Source organism: Aureobasidium pullulans, assembly GCF_000721785.1.
Source record: "Aureobasidium pullulans EXF-150 unplaced genomic scaffold scaffold_5, whole genome shotgun sequence".
NCBI lineage: Eukaryota > Fungi > Ascomycota > Dothideomycetes > Dothideales > Saccotheciaceae > Aureobasidium > Aureobasidium pullulans.
Genome location: NW_021941025.1, coordinates 859,567 through 877,880, shown reverse-complemented (window position 1 = coordinate 877,880; position 18,314 = coordinate 859,567). Strand labels below are relative to the sequence as shown.

Genomic DNA, 18,314 nt, shown 5'->3' with positions numbered 1-18,314 from the left:
GGTGTGGCATGGAGACGCGTTCAAAGGCGGTGAGGGCGGGGACTTGGCCGAAAGTCGGGGCGTCGTCATGGCTGGCTATGAGCTCCCCGTTAACGTTTGGCACTTGTCGAGTTGTGCTTTTGAAACTTGGTGTAGCAAAGACAAGCACCAGACATCGCAGTCATGGCATTGCCTCCGGCGGTCCGCTTCATGGCGATTGGCACTATGGTTGTCTTTTGCTATCTATGTGTACAGATATTCCGAGCGCCGACGAGCCTGTCGGCGGGCGGCAAGGATGCTGTCAAGTTCAGCGACATGCCCAGGGACCCCAATCTTGACCGTACGTGGGCCATCTTCTGCTTCTGACGTGCTCGAAGTCTAACGCAGCCTTGCAGCCACTGGAGAGCCGCCGGAGCCACTGCACAGAGTGTCGGGCAATAACTATGCGCCGGACAACGCAAACTCGAACCGCATCAACGCTACCATCTTGTCGCTTGTACGCAACGAAGAGCTGGACGGAATCTTACAATCAATGCGCGACTTGGAGCGTACATGGAACCACAAGTTCAACTACCCTTGGACCTTCTTCAACGACGTACCTTTCACCGAAAAGTTCAAGGACGCTACCCGTGCCATGACCAAGGCCGAAGTCCGCTACGAGCTCATCCCTACAGAGCACTGGGAAGTCCCCAGCTGGATCAACCATGACCTGTTTGTCGAGAGCGCAAACGTCCTCAAGGAGCACGATGTCCAATACTCGCACATGTTGAGCTACCACCAAATGTGCCGCTGGAACTCGGGCCTGTTCTACAAGCACCCTGCTCTCAAGGACATGCAATACTACTGGCGTGTCGAGCCAAAGGTCCACTTCTTCTGCGATGTCGACTACGATGTTTTCCGCTTCATGCAGGACCGCAACAAGACATACGGCTTTACCATCAACCTCTACGACTCTCCCCAATCCGTCGCAACCCTCTGGCCCGAGACTGTCAAGTTCCTGGCTAACAACGGTCACCATCAGCATCCTAATAATGCCATGAAATGGCTCACCGACAAGGATCGTAGACCAGAAAACTACAAAGAGGCCAATGGCTACAGCACCTGCCACTTTTGGAGCAACTTCGAGATCGCCGACATGAACTTCTGGCGTTCCTCAGCCTACGAGGAGTATTTCGAACATCTCGATCGTGCCGGTGGCTTCTTCTACGAGAGATGGGGTGACGCTCCCGTGCATAGCATTGCACTTGGTCTCTTCGAAGACAGTCGCAAGATTCATTGGTAAGTCCTCTGTCTTCAAACTGCTCTTGGCTTTTCTAATTTTGTCTCTACAGGTTCAAGGACATCGGATACCAACATATTCCCTTCTTCAATTGCCCCAACTCACCCAAATGCCGAGGCTGCGTTACTGGTCGCTTCGCCGACGGTGAGAAATGGCTCAACAGAGAAGACTGCCGGCCCAACTGGTTCAAATATGTTGGTATGAGTCCTGAATGGGCTGTCCAGAAAGACTAGAAGCCGGAACAACTCGATGCATTTCTATACGGCGTTGGAGCGTGGTCACTTTTCTTCATATATACCTCTTGTCTGACCATCTCTTATGAACACGGGATGTTGCATATACCAGAACATCATGCTTATACACTTCTTCCTCAGGCTCTTGTGCCACACCCATATCTCCAGTATCATCACAGCTTCTCGATGCCGCCTGTTACCTGGAACCGGTCTGCACAAAATTTGCTCTGTCACGAACTAACTCAAACCACCTTGGCCTCGCCACCAACAAGCTCGCTGCCGCCCACAATCCCACTAGCCTTTATATTCGAGCTTTTCTGGTCCCTTTTTAACAAGCAAAAAGCCGTGGTGGTGTAGTGGTATCACACCCGAGGTCTTAACACGTGCGCAGTCATTCGTTGTTACTCAACGCCGTGTCAGTCTAGATCCGAGGAGGTCGCAGCCTCGATTCCTGCCCATGGTGCTTATTCTTTTTTTGTTCTTCCAATCATCAGTTTGTATTGTCGATGGTGATGTCAGTTTTTTACAGAGTTGCGAATTACAGATTCACTTGTGAGTCTTGTGCGAACAGTTTTCCCTACTGCTCTTTTACACCTGCACCTGTCTTCGGCGGAGTCGCGTTGCAACATGTTGTAAGTACCAATTTTTGCCTCAAGATTGAGTTCAGTATTTGAGACCACGAACCTCAAGACAAGGTATGAGCGATGATGTTCCCCTTTCTCAGACCTCATGACAAGCTGCGCACAAATATCGGCCAGGGATAAAGAATGATAGCTGAACTCGCTGTCCAACAGGGCTCTGTCGCGCGATTGGTATGTTTCCGCGCCGTGACTTTGGTCAAAAGCGCAAAACAAAACAGTCCAAAATGTCCACCCCCTGAATCGAACACCAGCCCCCTCCTTCAAGTGCATATATTCCTACCAAATTCACTTGACCACAACAATCCGCTGAGTTGGTGTAGCGGCTAACAACCCTACTCAAGATTGACGATAAAACACTCGTTCAAATCTCCGCCGTGTAGTCTTAATTTGGTACCAATTAAATCCAAGCCAGAAGAGCCGCTGCTCTGGTGATATTGATCAAGGAGATTTGAGAGGTTTTCCCAAGCAGTGAAAGCTCTGGTTTTTTTGCTGTTTTTGTTTTGTGTGATGGTGATGGAAGAGGATGATGGAACGACTGAGAGGCGTTGTGCGCCTTCCTTTTGAGTCCGTTACTGTTTGCTCTCATCGAATCATGGTTGGCAGGGTCGTCCTGAAGAAGTTGTTATTAGCGAGTGCAGCTTCCGCTTCGTCACTCGCGGATGCTCTTTCCATCTTCATCAGTCACTCAGCTCCACTCTGCTTCTCCTTAATGTCAAAACTTGCTTGACTGACAGAACCCTCAAGGAATCATAAATTGCATACATATCTTAAGGACGGTCGATATTCTCGTGTTCACTGACACGTTGAAAACCCCAAAAGCCATCTTCACTACCGCTACCACCCATCTTGGTCATCTGTGTTCTCGGTCTCTTCAATACTTCCAGACATCTTGAATCTTGTTGAGCTTCGAGATTGGGCCAAACAACCATTTAACAGCCACCAGGCTTTGCACTATCCGACTATCAGTACACGCCCACAATGTCATCGCGTCTTCAAACTCCCTGAAACTCACCGGAAGAACCATCCAGCAGCAGTCGTCTCACCACCATGCGGACATTTGCTGATCTCACTGTTCAGTCTATCATAGCAATCCTTATCGGCCAAGTCGAAACCAGTATTTCCATATAGATTCTGGACCACGAAGTCGATGTTCTGGCCTTGACCGCGAGGACACATAGCCTTCAATTGACGTGGCGCATAGTTGCCGGTAAACATGCCACCGGACTTGTAGCAGGCATCATTAATGAAGGTACGGGCTTGTTCGCGGTTGTTCCACGTCGCGCCGTCGGGAAAGCAGCGGGCTGAGGTGGTCATGGCCAGCGCAAGGGTAGTGAGAATGATAGTAGTCTTCATGTTGGAGTGGTAAGGTCGGGTTTCGGTTGGTAAGAGATTCGTTGCTTTGGATCTTTGTGGCTGGAATGATGAGGACTCAAAGGTGGGCAAGAAGCATCATTTTATATCTTTTCAACCTGACCATCTGCCTCCTAAAGCCCTGCAGTATGACGATTGAGCTCATGTGGCTTGGAGGATTTGAGAGATTGTTCCCCAAATAAGGGTAATGTCTGTAGCGACTGCGAGTCTCGACCGTTCAGCGAATTTATCCAAAGTGCGTTTGGGAGTAGTGATCATGCGCTCTGAAGGATTGAGAAGATAGTTTTTCGAACTCAGAAAGTCTATACGACTAACCACAGCGCTTGACCGGTTGATGAAGGCCGGCATGGCATCTCTCGAGTCTAGACGCACTGTGGAACGTCAACACTGGTTCCACCGCCAAGGAGGCAGGGACGGTCATACGCTCCGACTGGAATCCGCGGCCTTCATTAAAGAACGAAGCTTGGAACATCTGGCGTGGTCTCTCGTATTCATGTGAGTAAGGTCTGGTCAGGAGGTAAAGCCATAAGGCGATCTGGAACAGTTCGTTGGGAGGCTGTGTATACGGTCCTACTTGGTTGGCTCATGAATCAATCCTTATGATGTTAACGACAGAAGCGAGAACGCAGCTATATGAATTTGCTGTGGAGCCGCGGTATGTAATAGGCCTATCCTGATTCCATAAATAGAGCACTGTAGAGTGCCAAGCTCATCTGATGTGGTTAGTATAATGTATCAACTAGTGTATCAGATAGCCTTATACTGTAGCTTAGCTACGTGTCGAAAATATCTGTAAGCTTTCGTGTAGTCAACAATGATTTTGACGCGGAGACTGTGGTGCTCTTCATGAACAATAGTTGCAAGATTACAGCCACACCACTAGTTAGTTTTTACCAAGTTACAACTTTACTTAAACTCTGTTTCCATTGGGTTGGGTTAGTCAAGGTACTCAATCTGTTAGGTCTATGGAGTGTGAGTTGAGCAACACCAAAGATTGAACTGGGCAAGCGTACATTTTCTCGGCTTTTCCTCACAGATCACTCACACGAGTTCAACATAGCAACGGCAAAACATCCAGCCCATACTTCAGGCCTTGAAACTCAGATCTTGCTTCTGATACAGAACATATCTCTCCCCTCATCACTGTTTCTGATTTCTGTCGTCGACATTGTATGTTTTTCAACGCTGGCTTTTTTATTGTCTTCCCGAACACTAAACACTTTTGACACTACTGCTATGATCTGGTACCATATAATCATCATTAGGATAGATCATATTGCTGTCACTATCCGTCATCTCGAAGTCAGGTTCTCCATCTCTCTCCTAGGCTTTTGCCGATGCTGAAGATCACTGTCCTCTAGCAGGTACCGGGTCTGGCACTGTTCACATCGTCAGCGTTTCATCCTCATGGTTATCACTTCGTTGTTGGTAGCTTACCGGAAGAACCATCCAGAAATCGTACTCTCACCACCATGATCGCAAGAAATCTCATTGCTCAATCTGTCATAGCAATCTCCGTTTCCCAGATCAAAACCAGTGTTGGTGTTCAGGTTCTGAACCACAAACTCGAGACCGGTATTTCCAGAGCGGGGGCACATGGATTTGGATTGGCGGGCTGCGAAGTTGCCGGTGAACATGCCGCCGTTGTTGTAGCAGGCGTCGTGGACGAAGGAGAGGGCTTCGTCGCGGTTGGGGAAGGTCGATCCGGAGGAGTAGCATCCGGCCGAGGCCAGAGCGACAAAGGAGGTGAGGGTGGTGAGGATGGTGATCTGCATTTCGATGGATGTCTTTGTAGGTTGGGTTGATGTTTTTTGTTATGGAAGTGATTGAGGTGATGGTGAGAACTCAATGGGTGAGCCAGAAGCACTCTCTTTATAGTCTTTCTTTTTCGCATTTCTGATCATGGCTCTTCTTTTTTTCTCGAGTCCGTGTAGCACAAGATTAGCGCTTATAATATGTTGAAGGAGCCAGGATTCGATCCTTCTCAAACTCCTGTGGTATCTGTGACAAACTGCAGGCCTCTACCGGTCAAGAGCATCACTACACGGTAACCTTGAGCATCAAGGTAATACACGTATAGGAAAGTGTAGTTAGTCCGCAGCGGTTTGACAAGTCCAAATTCGGAGAAAAGTTGGCTCGCTGAGTGTGTGCTAAGGACCGGATCTCAGTGAGCCTCTATCACAGCTCTTTTCTGCAAGTGTTGCGGCTTTAGATAGTGCTTCAAACGCCTGTCAATCCTGGGCTCTCCTGTACCAATGATGACAGGCCATCGCTGCGGTAGCTCCATTGGGCAAGAAGTAGATGCGCAGAAAAGTCTTTAGTGCAAGAGTATGGATACGATGAAAAGGCCAACTAAGTTGTGTGCTTGAAGTTTCCACTACACTAGACATTCATAGTAAGCAATGTCATGCCATGGTGGGACGGGACGGGGAAGTTGCAGCAGTCAGGAGGGATTCTATACGTTGACCGAGTGTGCCTTCCTGTTTGAGCAATTGATGGAATTCAGGAGAAGATGGGCCCCTGCATGTTTTCTCTAGAATCTGTAAGCTCACTGTTGGTTGTCAGTTGACTGCCAATCACGCTGTCCCTGCCAAGCCGGGATCTTGTGCTCCTGCTGGAGTTCGTGCTACAGTCTCGAAGAGGGCGCTCTGGAGGCAGAAAGGATCCGGTGTGATGCTCCGCTCTTTTCTGAACAATTGACGACGGCTTTGTGATGGTATTTCTGCTGGAAGAGCGCTGAATCCTTCGGCCCCTCAACCCTCCTGCTGTTTTGTGCCTCGTGTTTTTGGTGTAGGACACCTGGAGAAACGGTGTGAGCCAGGTTCTACGGCAGTCCAGAACAGCCTTGATCAGATGGTTGTGTACCCGAGTTTACTTGGTTACTGGTAGATCTGGCCTTGCTCCTGATCGTCCGACTCCTGATCTTCCGACTTTCAGATTGCCACACTCCGCCATGCTACACTTCGAAATCATGTGGGGAGCACGATAGATGGCATGATATTCAGAATCCAGCGTCCTGTGGCACCAGAGACTACACACCTGTCTCGAGAAAGGTCCAATCAGCACACATCGTGATGCTGTCTCACTTACGAATTCGCTCTGACATTCAATCTCATAAGCCCACCTTCCACGAGATCAGTACTTTCTCCATTGCTTTCTCAACCACTATTCCCAGCACCAATTTCTTGTCCCCTCTTGCACTCTCTCACAGTTTTGATCCGGCTTTCAATCTCACAAGCCCACCATCGACCAGATCGTACTGCCTTCCCCTCTTCCAGCCCATCCATCTGGCCAGCACCTCCTCACCACCGACACCTGGTGCTAGTCCCTTACTCTCCCAACCACTGCCCTCAACGCCGATACCTTGTCCTTCATGTGCAGGTCGTGTATCGGCCTCAGCTTCTGAGATCGCTTTGCTGGGCGAATCCTTCAATGTCACGATTGGTCGTTGGTCGTATCCGTTGTTTTCCAGCTCGTCTTGCGTAAGCACAGGAGTGCAGCATGCATCTGTGTCATCGAAGATCTTCTCCCACTCAGCTCGAGACTTCGACTTGAATCTTGTGGTGAAGAGTTGTCGCAGAGCTGGCCATGTCGTGCGGTTTTCTCTGGGACCAGGTAGATCGGCTGCTTCGATGTCAAGACCCTTGAGCAATTGAGCGAAAAACTGCGGCTCCAAAGCTCCTCTACTCCATTGTCAGCAACGTTCCAGCAAACAACTTGACACATACTCACACGGCCATATACCCTCCACGTTCACACTCATAAGTATCATAATAAGGACACCCACCATCCAACAAATTCTCCCCCCTCTCACCTCCCCACATCTGAGTCTTCCTTCCCAACCTCGGCATAACACCCAAATAAGCAGCCCCATCAACCATGTTCGCCTCGACGACCTGCCCCATCCCCGTCTTCTGGCGCTGCAAAACTGCCATCACAATCCCCAAAAAACAAACCAATCCCCCACCTCCAAAATCTCCTAAAAGGTTCGCAGGTGGATATGGTGTCTGCCCCGCCCGTCCAAGTTGAGATAGTACACCAGATACGGAGAGGTAGTTAACGTCATGACCGGCCATGGAAGCATATTTGCCATCGCGACGAAATCCGGTCATCCGTGCAACTATGATCCTAGGATTCAATCTTAGCAAGACTTTTTCCGGGGAGAGGCCTGCTTTCTCGAGGACGCCGGGGCGGAAAGGGTCGATAAGGACATCTGTGTTTGGGATTAGAGAGAGGATGAGGGCGACTCCGGAGGGTGATTTGATGTCGACAGTTATGGAGGATTTGTGCCGGGTTAGTAGGTCCGCGGTGGGTGGTGGCGAATTATTGGTGTGAGCTCCTCGGACAGCCCGATCAATGCGGAGGACGGAAGCCCCCCAGTCTGCTAATAGAAGGCCTGCAAACGGTCCTGTGGGATTGTTAACACAAAAGACGTAGTTTAGACGGTGAAGATGATTTTCGATATTCACCTGGAGCTAGGCCAGCAAACTCAAGGACCCGAAGGCCCGTCAATGGTGGCGACTGTGACATTTGACAAGTTGATCTAAGTCAATGCTACGATTACGAATGTTGTTGTTTTGTCAAGCTGTCAAAAGTTGATGTGAGGTCGTCCTTGATCAACCTCGGATGCGGAGAGATGGCCGAGTCACAGAGATGCGGGGAAATCATGTCGAATGTAACAACGCTTTCAAAATGAAATTATATACAGTCTCGAAGGACCATGGGAACGCCCTAAAACAATCAAAACATGTGTCTATTGTCTTCTTTACTCGTCCATGACGGAAGCGAACTTCTCGTTCATCTTCTGCAGAAGCTCCTCGTACTGTACAAATTGTTAGTATACAGACTTTCATAAGAACACTGAAATTTTGACTTACCTTCTTGGTGATCTTCTCCTCACCATCATCCGGAACCTCGAACTTCATACTTCTCAATTCACTCTGGATCTCAGAGGTTGACTCTCTGACCTTGCTCCAGGCGTGACCTTGAGAGATGGCCTTCTGAGCCTCGTCGTGGAAGCCCATCATGTTCTTCATCATCCAGAAGGTCTTCCAGAGAGGGCAGAACTGGTCGTAGTCACTGTAACCGTTTTGTTGCAAGAAGTCCTCCTTGAGTAGAGTAGCGACATCAAGAGTAATCTTGTCACTGTCACCGAGTGCAGACTTTCCGACCAGTTGGACGACCTGTTCGAGATCCTCGGAAGTGGTCAAAAGCTCCTTGATGCGGTCACGCAGACGAGGGAACTCGGGGTTGTTTTCTTGGTAGTACTTCTCCAGAGAAGTGGTGTACTTGGAGTAAGAGAGCGACGTATTGATCGAAGGGAAATGCTTGCGCTGGGCAAGCTTCTTATCCAGACCCCAGAAGACCTGCACAATACCAAGAGTAGAACTGGTAACAGGGTCTGAGAAATCACCACCGGGAGGAGAGACGGCACCGACAATGGAAACACTGCCCTTGCGGTCAGGGCTACCAAGAGCGGTGACGCGACCAGCACGCTCGTAGAAAGAGGCGAGCTTGGCACCGAGGTAAGCAGGGAAACCTTGGTCAGCAGGCATCTCTCCGAGGCGACCGGAAATCTCACGAAGAGCCTCGGCCCAACGAGAAGAGGAGTCAGCCATCATGGCAACATCCTTACCCTGGTCACGGAAGTACTCGGCGACAGTGATACCAGTGTAGATGGAAGCCTCACGTGCAGCGACGGGCATGTTGGAGGTGTTGGCGATAAGGGTGGTACGCTTCATGATAGGCTCCTTCTTGCCGTTGACATCAATGGTAAGCTCAGGGAAGTCCATCAAGACTTCGGCCATCTCGTTGCCGCGCTCACCACAACCGACATAGACGATAATGTCGGAGTTGGAGAACTTGGAGACAGACTGGGAAATAACAGTCTTGCCGCAACCGAAAGCACCAGGGATACAGACGGTGCCACCCTGGACACTGGGGAAGAGGGCGTCCAGAACACGTTGACCGACGATGAAGGGCGAGTCGGAGCCGAGCTTGTCGTTGACGGGACGAGGGACACGGACAGGCCACTCCTGCATCATGCTGTATTCGAATTTCTTGCCCTCGAATTCAACCTCGAGGATCTTGTGGTCGACGGTGTAGCTGCCAGCCTCTGCGATACGGGTGATGGTACCGCGAGCTCTGGGGGGAAGAAGGATCTTGTGGTCGCTGAGTAGCGAGTTTTCCCAAACGGAACCGAAAACGTCACCACCAGTGATGTGGTCGCCAACCTTGTAGCCGGCGGGCTTGAAGTCCCACTTTCTCTTGCGGTCCAGGGCGGGCACATCGATACCACGGGGAATGTAGATGCTGTTGGAGACGTCCGAGATGCCCTTGAGGGGGCGCTGAATACCATCGTAAATGGTCTCCATCAAACCGGGACCGAGCTCGACTGACAAGGGCTTGCCAGTTCTGTAGACGGGGTCACCAACGGTGACACCAGCTTTCATAAATCAGCGGACTGTGTGTGATCAGTGTCCTTGTACCAACATACCAGTCTCCTCGTAGACCTGAATGGTGGCCTTGTCGTTGTCGATTCTGATGACTTCACCGACCAGACCGTCCTTTCCAACTTTGACCTGCATCTCTTAGTATGACGCATTGTGTATCCGAGGCAGAAGCGGTACGTACGAGTTCGTACATGGCAACACCGATCATGTTCTCTGCGATAATGACGGGACTGGACAGGCATTAGCAGCCGCTGGGTGGTGCTGGGCGGCGACGACACGACATACCCTGATACGGAGAAGATGGAGCCTGCGCCATGGTTAGCTCGAGTTTGGTAGCGTAACGGATTGCACGATTCACTCACCCTGCTGGGACTCGACATCTCTTGAAGGGGCCATGTTGACTGGCTTGTGGTTCGTTGAGCTGTCTGGTATGGGGCTCTCTGGGAGGTCGATGGACAGCGAGTCCTGTTCTACGGGCGATAAGGCGGCGGCGCGATCTATGTCCTTCGTGGTGACTAGATCGATTAGGGAGGGTCGCGTTTGTAGTCTGGGTCGCAATCCTAGCATACAATTGTCTAGGCACGAATGGGGGAGTTGTCCAGGTCGTCCGCCTGTCGCTGAGAACTGACGTCGCAACCGCACAGACCACTCTTCCCGCTCTTGGGGCTTCATGAAACAGACGCCTGCCAATTCTTATCATTAATTCTCCTTTTTCTACTCTACACGACCTCAACATCTGTCGTCTCTCCGAATCCGTTGTACGCTACACCTCTCAGGTTCCACTGAGATCTCTCTGGCTGTACCTGTCCAGCCTCGTCGGTGGCTTTACTCAAAATCTTCAATCCCTTACCTGTCGACATCTCGATGTTCGCTCTCCACAGTCTCCAGGACCACTTGCTTTCATCAGCATCGTGCTCAATCTCTGCCTCCGTCCATGTTTTGCCTCCATCTCCAGATACCTCCACCTTGACAACAGCTCCACCGTCACCACTAGGCAATGCAAATCCTTTCACCCTCACTTTGCCTTCTGCCGATCTTTCTACTCTTGAGCCAGGTTCGGGGACAGCGATGGCACTGTTGACAGGCATGGTCTGGAGTGCCGGTGTTATATCCCAGAACTTCTCGGCTGACTCGGTATCAACTGCCTCTGGTGGAAGGATCTTGTAATCATGTTGCTGGTAGAAGTTGGAGCTCTCCATCGTCTGTACCGTGATACGATCCAACCACTTGACACTTCTTGCACCGGCAATTCCAGGCACCACAACACGTACTGGAAACCCGTGCTCTTTCGTAAGTGCTTCTCCGTTCATCTGCACCTATCAGTCGCAGCCTGTCATTGTATCCATACAATCATACCTCAAGTGCCAAAATCACGTCTTTGTCTTCATCCATAGCTCTCTCGAGGTCGATCGAAGCTCCGTACCAGTCATCTTCCTGGCAAGGCTGTATATGGCTTGCAAAAGCAACATGTCCCTTTTCTTCCTTGCTAAGAGTAACCTTTGCTCTTTCCAAAATATCCTTCAGCTTCGGTCCACTCCATTTGCAGTTCATCACAGCTCCATCAAACCAATCGATGCCTTGAACTTCCTTGATCGCCGTGCGCATTGTATGTCTTCTGATGCCAGCGCACTGCAGTGCAGACACGACCGTGTGTTGGGACAGGCTTTGCAGATCCGACACTGAAAGATCAAGTATGTTTTCAACTGCTCCATCTATCCGAACATGATGCTTCGAGGCGTCAATCTCTGGTATGCCTCCATGGTTGCGATCGTAAGCATCTTTTGTTGTAAGAAATGATGACACCAATTCGGTAGTCTTTGGCTCGCGATTAAGAGGGTCGAAGCCGAGATCAGGCATGGCATATACTTGATCGAGACAGTGCTTGTGTTAGGATGTGCGGACGGAAACCGTGAATTCAAAGACAAGTAAGACCTACTTACGAGAACTTACAATGTGTCGAGAAGGAAAGCTGCCTTTGGTGTTTGGAGAGCTCTGCTGCATCAAGCGATGACGAAATGGCTTGGCGGAATGAAGCTCCTCTTCCAGTTTGCTCAGACTTCCTGACTTTCTTCATGAATGAGATCTCTTGACTCTCGCTACTTACCTTGACGAAACACTCTCGGGTGCTCAGCCGTGTAGTGTCGCAGAAGCACCATCTTGGCAACAATTGCTTGTGATCTGCACCGAAGGATGATCGCGACACAGAGCTTCACACCTCGAACCACAAGAACACAACAGACAGTCAGATACACAAAGATTATCTTCGTACCACCTGCAATTATGCTTGCTGGATTCTACTACTCCAACAGTAATTCTTCCGGTCAATTCACCACTGCTGCAGTGTTTCAGCCTATATGCACTGCTCGGCAACACCTTTCCCACCTGGGACGATTTCTCCGTGACCCCTCCAACATCAGATAGACCCCGCGCCGGTTCAAACTGGTGATCTTCGTGTAAGCCCTGAGCAATAGATTGTGTATAGGTGTTGTCGTCTTGACAGGTAGGTATCTCGTTTCTTCCGCATCTTTTCCTCTTGTGTCTCCTACCTCCAAGCAGCCAAGATGAAGTTCCGTGATGGTAAGTCAATAGATTGTATGGATGCTATGTCTTGGTCTGATAATGTGACCAGGCATGTGGCTTGTCGCCGAGGGCAAGCGATTGGAGTATGCTGAAGAAGTGTATTCTATCAACGAAACTGAAGATGGCAAGAAACTCACTCTGCTCTGCCCTACCATGCAAATCCGCAGCAGAGGTGATACCTTGAACCGCCCCACTCTGACAGTGGTATGTACTGCCCGCTCGACTCATTGAGTAAACAAAACCAACATTTTCTAGGAACTGGAAGCCGCAATGGACGACGTCCTCTCAGTTCAAATAACCCACTGGCACGGCGCCCTGAACAAAGGCCCCCATTTCGACCTCTTCCCCTCCGGAAGACCGACCGTGAACGCCAATATCCAAAAGACAGAGAAAGGAACTACGCTTTCGGCAGGAAACCTTTCAGCAACCGTCTCTTCAACCCCCCACACCTTCGACATACGCTTCCACAACAAGACCAACACTCACAAACTCACCTCCCTTCAAAACCGCAGTGTTGGCCTCTCCTACTCCCCCGCCACCTCCTCTCCAATGCAAACCTCAGACATGCGCAACATAAATCACCACATTCTAACTCAATCCACCCTGAGCGTCGGCGAACAAATCTACGGCCTAGGTGAACGTTTCGGCGCCTTGAATAAAGTCGGCCAAGCGATTTCCCTCTGGAACGCAGATGGAGGAACTTCTTCCGAGCAAGCTTACAAGAACATTCCATTTTGGATGAGTAACAGGGGATATGGTGTCTTCATCGATGCGCCGGAGAGAGTGGAGTTGGAGGTGGGGAGTGAAAGATGTTGTAGGGTGCAGACTTCTGTGGAGGGACAGAGGTTGAAGTGGTATATCATCTATGGACCTTCGCCGAAGGAGATTCTGGACAAGTATACTACGTTGACGGGAAAGCCCGGAAAAGTGCCCAGTTGGAGCTTTGGTGAGTCTTTGCTTTCTTCTCTTGTCTGCCTTTATGGTATTGGTGGTATACTGACAGCGGATATCAGGTCTTTGGCTCAGCACATCTTTCACAACAGAATACGACGACGCCACCGTTCTTTCCTTCCTCGAAGGCATGCGCGCCCGCTCCATCCCCCTAGAAGTCTTCCACTACGACTGCTTCTGGCTCCGCGCCTTCCACTGGTGCGATTTTATCTTCTCTCCCGCCCACTTCCCCGACCCTGCCTCTTCCATTTCCAAACTCAAAGCTTCCGGCTTGATGAACAAAGTCTGCGTCTGGATAAACCCTTACCTTGGTCAAGCATCTCCTGTTTTCAAGGAAGCGGCGGAAAAAGGATATCTGTTGAAGAGAAAGAATGGGGATATCTTTCAGTGGGATCTGTGGCAGAGTGGGATGGGTATTGTGGATTTTACTAACCCTGCTGCTGTGGAGTGGTATGTGGGATGTCTCAACAAACTCTTCGATATCGGGGTCGACAGCATCAAGACCGATTTCGGAGAACGCATCCCTAGTAAAGATGTGGTTTGGTTTGACAGCAGTCTGGATCCTGAAAAGATGCATAATTATTACGCGTTCATTTACAACAAGGTTGTCTACGAGGCATTGCAAAAGAGATTTGGAAAAGATGAGGCTGTGTTGTTTGCCAGAGCTGCGACGGCTGGTACTCAGCGGTTCCCATTGCAATGGGGAGGTGACTGCGAAAGCACTTTTGAAGCTATGGCTGAGAGTCTGCGTGGTGGGCTTTCGCTGGGCATGTGTGGATTCTCCTTCTGGAGTGTCGACATTGGCGGATTCGAAGGTACACCTGACGCTTCGATCTACAAACGCTGGGTCCAATTCGGTCTACTTTGCTCGCACTCGCGACTCCACGGTAGCAACTCCTACCGCGTTCCCTGGCTGGTCGACAACGACGACGAGACCGAACAAGGCTGCAGTGCGGTACTCAGAAAGTTTACGCAGTTAAAGTGTAGATTGATGCCGTATTTGTACAGTACGGCTATGGAGAGCATCAAGCATGGTTTGCCTGTCAGTGTGAGGGCCATGGCGATTGAGTTCCCAGAGGACAAGACAGCTTGGTTGTGCGATCAGCAATTCATGCTTGGGGAGAGTCTGCTGGTTGCTCCTGTGTTCGATGAGAGCGGAGGGGTTGAGTTTTATCTGCCTGCAGGCAAGTGGACTAGCTTCTGGAACGATGAGGTTGTGGAGGGGCCAAAGTGGGTCAAGGAGACGCACAAGTTTGATACTTTGCCGTTGTATGTCAGGGAGGGAAGTATCCTGATTCTTGGCAAGGAAGGAGAAATGAGGACAACTTGGGACTGGACCAAGGATGTCGAGGTCAAGACATTCTTCCCCAACGAGAAGTCGAGTTTCAAGCTCGTGGACCCGGACAACAAGAATCTGGCTACTATCACCGCAGTCAAGGAAGGGGATGAATGGAAGGTCAAGGGCACTGATGCTTTGGCTTGATTACGCAAGGTTTAAAGAAGGTAGATTCAACATTTCTAGAGTACGCTTATTTCACTTATTCATGTATGTCATCTACAAAGTCTCCGGCGGCTGGGTGATCTGCAAATCAGATTAGCGTGAGCTCATCCTCTCGGAGTCGGATGGGCATACCTTTGTCAAATGGTCACCATTCAGCGTCTTCATAACCTTGCCCAAGCCCTCGTGCGAGTAGTCGTTGTGATTCCACATGTCCTTGTGGTACTTGACCTTTCCTTGGTCATCCAACGTCAAGGTGATCAAGCTGTTCACGGGCTTCGAGAAGTGAACGACTCTGGGTGTGTATTCTTGTTGAAGCTTGAAAATGATGCGATCGGGTTTCGACTCGACGACTTCGGTCTTGAGGGTTTGCGACTTGGCCATGACTTTGGGGATGCCGTACCATTGACCGGCAATCTTGTATCGGGTGTCGCAGTATGACCTGTGTTCAGTCAGGACATGGTTTCCTATGTGCCAATGATGTGGATGCTCCTAGAGAAACAGAAGGGCCGCCTCAAACATACCAAGGATCGTCGTATACCGCCTTCTCGGCATAAACCTGCATATCCTCCTCACTTGCACTACCAGAGTACAAAGCACAGATGGACTTCACAATCTTTTCTCTTTCTGGCTCGAGCTTGATGCTCTTCTCGGGATGAGGTTCATAGTCGACACCGGTGGATGCGTTCTGGCTGGGATCTTCTTTGTTTCCAGTCAAGGCTTGAGGATCGGGTCTGATTTCGTAGGATTGAGGAACCGATGGGTCAGGCATTGTTGCGGTATTGGGGATGCAAGTATGGTAGTCAGGTTATGAGGCTCTAGGAGGAAGGTTTGTTGATGGGGTTGTTCGCAGGATATAAATCAATAGCTTGAGAACGGAACTATGCCGTCACTATTTCACATGAAGGGGTCATTGGGGAAACTGCTACCAGACGCACAGACTCTCTTAACGGCAGCCGTCTCTTTCTCTACCAATGTTCCCGAGATGCCTGCGCTCCACGAAAGTGTCGGGCGTTCGTTATTCGAGGAAGCTGCAGCCCACCTATGACGCGCGCAGCAACCCTGGTGGTTCCTTCCATCAATGTTTTCGAACGACAACACTCGAGTGCAACCATCTTCGTACAGGCTTCAGCTTGCTCTCTTCTTCGTCCACGTCCAACTCCATCACTGTCCTTGACAAAAGACGCTTCATTCCTTCGCGTCTATCAATCTCCATTCCATCTATTTCTCTTTTCCATCAGTACATTCTTCGCTATCGCCGGCCGATACGCATTCTCATCGTCCACCTACCGAATCAGCAACTTCTCTTCAGCGGTGCTCATCTAAGCCACCAGTCAATTTATCAGTCAAGATGCCGGAAAAGGCGGTTGACCTCGAGCTTGTCGGCCTCACCATTCTCGCTATCCTCTCACCGATCGTCTGCGTCTTCTTGATCAAAGGCTGCTGTGGAACACTTTTCATCACTTTTCTGTTGACCGCACTAATGTTTGTCTCCCCGCAGCCATTTACTGTGTATCCTCTGACCCAATGTGACAGGGTTTTTCCCGGCATCTGGCACGCTCTCTACATCGTCAGCAAGCATCACAAGAGACAGCAGGCAGACAGGGCCACCAGCAGCGTGCAGGTCATCCAGACCGTCCCTCAGAACTCCGGCTCCGGCATGACTCCTGCTCCAATGGTCCGCGTCATTACATCTCCACCCGCAAACCAGACCATCCAACCCGCACCTGCCACTCAGACCTCAACTCAGACCATTCAAGCTGCTCCTTCACCCGTTGAGCAGGTTGTCGTTACAGCACCAGTCGTTCCGATCCCTGCCCCACGTTGAGCACAAGCACAAGGAATTGTTTCAACACCTGCTGTTCGACTCCACTGAGCCCTGATAGTAAGCATGAAGGACGGAAACATGAATAACGATACCACGACCCTCTGAAAGATACCTACTTCCATATCACATCTAATAAACCTCTGCCTCCACCATGATTGTCTCTCAAGCTTTCTCGTTATCTGCATCCCATGACTGACTGTAGCCATGTTTGTTCACTCAGTAGTAACGTTACGGTCAGCGTGCTCTCGAGGTCCAAGTAGAAAGTGCAAGATGAGTGGAAACTTCTCATTGTGGTCCCGATAAAGTCAGTAGTGAGTCTTGAGTCTGGAATGAATGCCATTCACTGCCATCAAATATGTCTCAGACCAGTTCCAGGTATATGTTGCCAAAACCGGCAATCCTTAGACTTCTGCTCCCCCTTCAATGCAAAGTAACCAAATCCCCCAAACCAACGCCCGCTCAAATGCAAGAGCAAGATAAAGTCCTCTCCACGATCCAGTTATGCCTGAGTGTTGTCCATTTTCAAGTCTTGCTGGGCTCCATTTTCTTGTTGCATGGATTCATCGCCGCCTGCAAGGACCTTTGTTCTGGGTACACTGCCCTCGTTGGGGTTGCCTCCGGGGGTGACAGCTGAGACCTTCCCTTGCTCGTCGACGAATTCGAAGTTGTAGCGGGATAGCAGATGAGGTATGGCCGAAAGCTGGGGACCGTAACGCTGGGCATTATCGTAGAGCTCGAACAGTGGAACCGCGAGTAGCTTCATGTTCTTGGGGACACTCAGGACCTCTGTAGTCGACTGTCAGTGTTGGAGCAGTATTTAGGGTGTCCTGGCACATACTGCTACTGGGAAGCTGGATGAAGTACAGCTTCTTGCATTCTTTCGGACGAGAGACGTGCGGCGGGATGAAAGGGTACATGAAGGTCTCGAAGTTCGGTCTCCACCATTGCGCCAAAGTCTCGCCAATCTCCCATTCACCCTCGTTGCCGTCGTTTGAGAATTGGTTACCAGAAGGAGCCAATCTCTCGTTCAGACGGGTCTTGAAGCCTGAGATCTCGTCGGCGTCGTGTGGAAGGTAGTCTCCGGGCAGCTTGAAAAAGGCGTTTGCGATTTGCAGCATGAGGACGTGTGGGTGATTGTGGTCGTGGCAGACAAGAATGCCCTCACAGGTTCTTCTCATGCCGTATTCGTCGTAGTGCTCTTCCAAGCGCTTCAGACGAGCGAGTACTGACGGATCTTCTTCCGGTTGTGTCTCTTTCGTGCCGAATGTGTAGTTGCTCAATGGGTATAGTCTGACTGTCTTTGGCTGGTGTGAATTAAAGTCTGGAGGAGCTATCGGACTGTGGGATGGTCCTTGTCGTCAGTCGTGTATGCGGTAGGTGGATGGATCATGGCATACGGATATGAGCTCTGCTGAGCATCTTTTGAGATTGTCGTCATGGTCTAACCAGTGGGAGCTGTGTGGACTTGTGGGAATGAGAGGAGGGCGTCGAGGTTGCGAAGT

The 18,314-nt window shown here is 50.3% G+C and overlaps 11 protein-coding genes across 11 annotated transcripts; 3 read left to right on the top strand and 8 right to left on the bottom strand.

Moving 5' to 3' along the window:
* Window positions 1-162: 162 nt before the first annotated feature.
* Window positions 163-1,491, top strand: M438DRAFT_373121 (glycosyltransferase family 15 protein; the record flags this gene model as incomplete). Its single annotated transcript, XM_029908397.1, has 3 exons — window positions 163-319; window positions 375-1,257; window positions 1,311-1,491. 3 exons carry the CDS (start codon window positions 163-165, stop codon window positions 1,489-1,491), a joined length of 1,221 nt encoding a protein of 406 aa, XP_029762759.1.
* A 258-nt stretch (window positions 1,492-1,749) lies between these two features.
* On the bottom strand, window positions 1,750-2,529 carry M438DRAFT_178549 (uncharacterized protein). The gene has a single exon (XM_029899177.1). It carries the CDS (start codon window positions 2,400-2,402, stop codon window positions 2,007-2,009), a length of 396 nt encoding a protein of 131 aa, XP_029762758.1. The 5' UTR covers window positions 2,403-2,529; the 3' UTR covers window positions 1,750-2,006.
* A 532-nt stretch (window positions 2,530-3,061) lies between these two features.
* Window positions 3,062-3,485, bottom strand: M438DRAFT_353686 (uncharacterized protein; the record flags this gene model as incomplete). Its single annotated transcript, XM_029906894.1, has 2 exons — window positions 3,062-3,083; window positions 3,145-3,485. The coding sequence occupies 2 exons, from the start codon at window positions 3,483-3,485 to the stop codon at window positions 3,062-3,064; spliced, it is 363 nt and encodes a 120-aa protein (XP_029762757.1).
* A 1,229-nt stretch (window positions 3,486-4,714) lies between these two features.
* Window positions 4,715-5,289, bottom strand: M438DRAFT_293176 (uncharacterized protein). The gene is made up of 2 exons (XM_029901810.1): window positions 4,941-5,289; window positions 4,715-4,882 (listed from the first exon to the last, which is right to left on the bottom strand). The coding sequence occupies exons 1-2, from the start codon at window positions 5,276-5,278 to the stop codon at window positions 4,861-4,863; spliced, it is 360 nt and encodes a 119-aa protein (XP_029762756.1). The 5' UTR covers window positions 5,279-5,289; the 3' UTR covers window positions 4,715-4,860.
* A 1,188-nt stretch (window positions 5,290-6,477) lies between these two features.
* On the bottom strand, window positions 6,478-8,166 carry M438DRAFT_343997 (CoA-transferase family III). Its single transcript, XM_029905116.1, has 3 exons — window positions 7,973-8,166; window positions 7,236-7,911; window positions 6,478-7,186 (listed from the first exon to the last, which is right to left on the bottom strand). The coding sequence occupies exons 1-3, from the start codon at window positions 8,031-8,033 to the stop codon at window positions 6,709-6,711; spliced, it is 1,215 nt and encodes a 404-aa protein (XP_029762755.1). The 5' UTR covers window positions 8,034-8,166; the 3' UTR covers window positions 6,478-6,708.
* A 58-nt stretch (window positions 8,167-8,224) lies between these two features.
* On the bottom strand, window positions 8,225-10,551 carry M438DRAFT_343995 (ATP synthase alpha subunit vacuolar). Its single transcript, XM_029905115.1, has 6 exons — window positions 10,318-10,551; window positions 10,241-10,262; window positions 10,137-10,185; window positions 10,000-10,084; window positions 8,381-9,948; window positions 8,225-8,325 (listed from the first exon to the last, which is right to left on the bottom strand). Exons 1-6 carry the CDS (start codon window positions 10,520-10,522, stop codon window positions 8,269-8,271), a joined length of 1,986 nt encoding a protein of 661 aa, XP_029762754.1. The 5' UTR covers window positions 10,523-10,551; the 3' UTR covers window positions 8,225-8,268.
* An 85-nt stretch (window positions 10,552-10,636) lies between these two features.
* Window positions 10,637-11,891, bottom strand: M438DRAFT_315181 (sulfite oxidase-like protein). The gene is made up of 2 exons (XM_029902646.1): window positions 11,312-11,891; window positions 10,637-11,265 (listed from the first exon to the last, which is right to left on the bottom strand). The coding sequence occupies exons 1-2, from the start codon at window positions 11,810-11,812 to the stop codon at window positions 10,675-10,677; spliced, it is 1,092 nt and encodes a 363-aa protein (XP_029762753.1). The 5' UTR covers window positions 11,813-11,891; the 3' UTR covers window positions 10,637-10,674.
* A 625-nt stretch (window positions 11,892-12,516) lies between these two features.
* Window positions 12,517-14,969, top strand: M438DRAFT_404157 (glycoside hydrolase family 31 protein; the record flags this gene model as incomplete). Its single annotated transcript, XM_029909711.1, has 4 exons — window positions 12,517-12,532; window positions 12,585-12,739; window positions 12,791-13,481; window positions 13,549-14,969. The coding sequence occupies 4 exons, from the start codon at window positions 12,517-12,519 to the stop codon at window positions 14,967-14,969; spliced, it is 2,283 nt and encodes a 760-aa protein (XP_029762752.1).
* On the bottom strand, window positions 14,953-15,837 carry M438DRAFT_395768 (uncharacterized protein). Its single transcript, XM_029909235.1, has 3 exons — window positions 15,509-15,837; window positions 15,120-15,426; window positions 14,953-15,068 (listed from the first exon to the last, which is right to left on the bottom strand). Exons 1-3 carry the CDS (start codon window positions 15,754-15,756, stop codon window positions 15,042-15,044), a joined length of 582 nt encoding a protein of 193 aa, XP_029762751.1. The 5' UTR covers window positions 15,757-15,837; the 3' UTR covers window positions 14,953-15,041.
* A 498-nt stretch (window positions 15,838-16,335) lies between these two features.
* Window positions 16,336-16,812, top strand: M438DRAFT_333456 (uncharacterized protein; the record flags this gene model as incomplete). Its single annotated transcript, XM_029903606.1, has 2 exons — window positions 16,336-16,469; window positions 16,521-16,812. 2 exons carry the CDS (start codon window positions 16,336-16,338, stop codon window positions 16,810-16,812), a joined length of 426 nt encoding a protein of 141 aa, XP_029762750.1.
* Window positions 16,813-17,311: 499 nt separating this feature from the next.
* Window positions 17,312-18,250, bottom strand: M438DRAFT_333455 (cleavage and polyadenylation specificity factor, 25 kDa subunit; the record flags this gene model as incomplete). Its single annotated transcript, XM_029903605.1, has 3 exons — window positions 17,312-17,598; window positions 17,651-18,150; window positions 18,210-18,250. The coding sequence occupies 3 exons, from the start codon at window positions 18,248-18,250 to the stop codon at window positions 17,312-17,314; spliced, it is 828 nt and encodes a 275-aa protein (XP_029762749.1).
* Between the last annotated feature and the right edge of the window lie 64 nt (window positions 18,251-18,314).

Excerpts from the sequence above, each read along its gene's own strand:
- M438DRAFT_343995 (XM_029905115.1), bottom strand. The coding sequence starts at position 10,522 with ATGCTAGGATTGCGACCCAGACTACAAACGCGACCCTCCCTAATCGAT. Across the intron at positions 10,085-10,136 it reads GTGTTGCCATGTACGAACTC|GTCAAAGTTGGAAAGGACGG; the intron begins GTACGTACCGCT and ends TAAGAGATGCAG. Across the intron at positions 9,949-9,999 it reads TCAGGTCTACGAGGAGACTG|CTGGTGTCACCGTTGGTGAC; the intron begins GTATGTTGGTAC and ends GATTTATGAAAG.
- M438DRAFT_315181 (XM_029902646.1), bottom strand. The coding sequence starts at position 11,812 with ATGCCTGATCTCGGCTTCGACCCTCTTAATCGCGAGCCAAAGACTACC. Across the intron at positions 11,266-11,311 it reads ACGTGATTTTGGCACTTGAG|ATGAACGGAGAAGCACTTAC; the intron begins GTATGATTGTAT and ends TGATAGGTGCAG.
- M438DRAFT_395768 (XM_029909235.1), bottom strand. The coding sequence starts at position 15,756 with ATGCCTGACCCATCGGTTCCTCAATCCTACGAAATCAGACCCGATCCT. Across the intron at positions 15,427-15,508 it reads GCGGTATACGACGATCCTTG|GTCATACTGCGACACCCGAT; the intron begins GTATGTTTGAGG and ends GACTGAACACAG. Across the intron at positions 15,069-15,119 it reads ATGGTGACCATTTGACAAAG|ATCACCCAGCCGCCGGAGAC; the intron begins GTATGCCCATCC and ends TCTGATTTGCAG.
- M438DRAFT_178549 (XM_029899177.1), bottom strand. The coding sequence starts at position 2,402 with ATGCACTTGAAGGAGGGGGCTGGTGTTCGATTCAGGGGGTGGACATTT.
- M438DRAFT_343997 (XM_029905116.1), bottom strand. The coding sequence starts at position 8,033 with ATGTCACAGTCGCCACCATTGACGGGCCTTCGGGTCCTTGAGTTTGCT. Across the intron at positions 7,912-7,972 it reads GTTTGCTGGCCTAGCTCCAG|GACCGTTTGCAGGCCTTCTA; the intron begins GTGAATATCGAA and ends ACAATCCCACAG. Across the intron at positions 7,187-7,235 it reads CGTGGAGGGTATATGGCCGT|AGGAGCTTTGGAGCCGCAGT; the intron begins GTGAGTATGTGT and ends ACAATGGAGTAG.
- M438DRAFT_293176 (XM_029901810.1), bottom strand. The coding sequence starts at position 5,278 with ATGCAGATCACCATCCTCACCACCCTCACCTCCTTTGTCGCTCTGGCC. Across the intron at positions 4,883-4,940 it reads ATTTCTGGATGGTTCTTCCG|TGCCAGACCCGGTACCTGCT; the intron begins GTAAGCTACCAA and ends CGATGTGAACAG.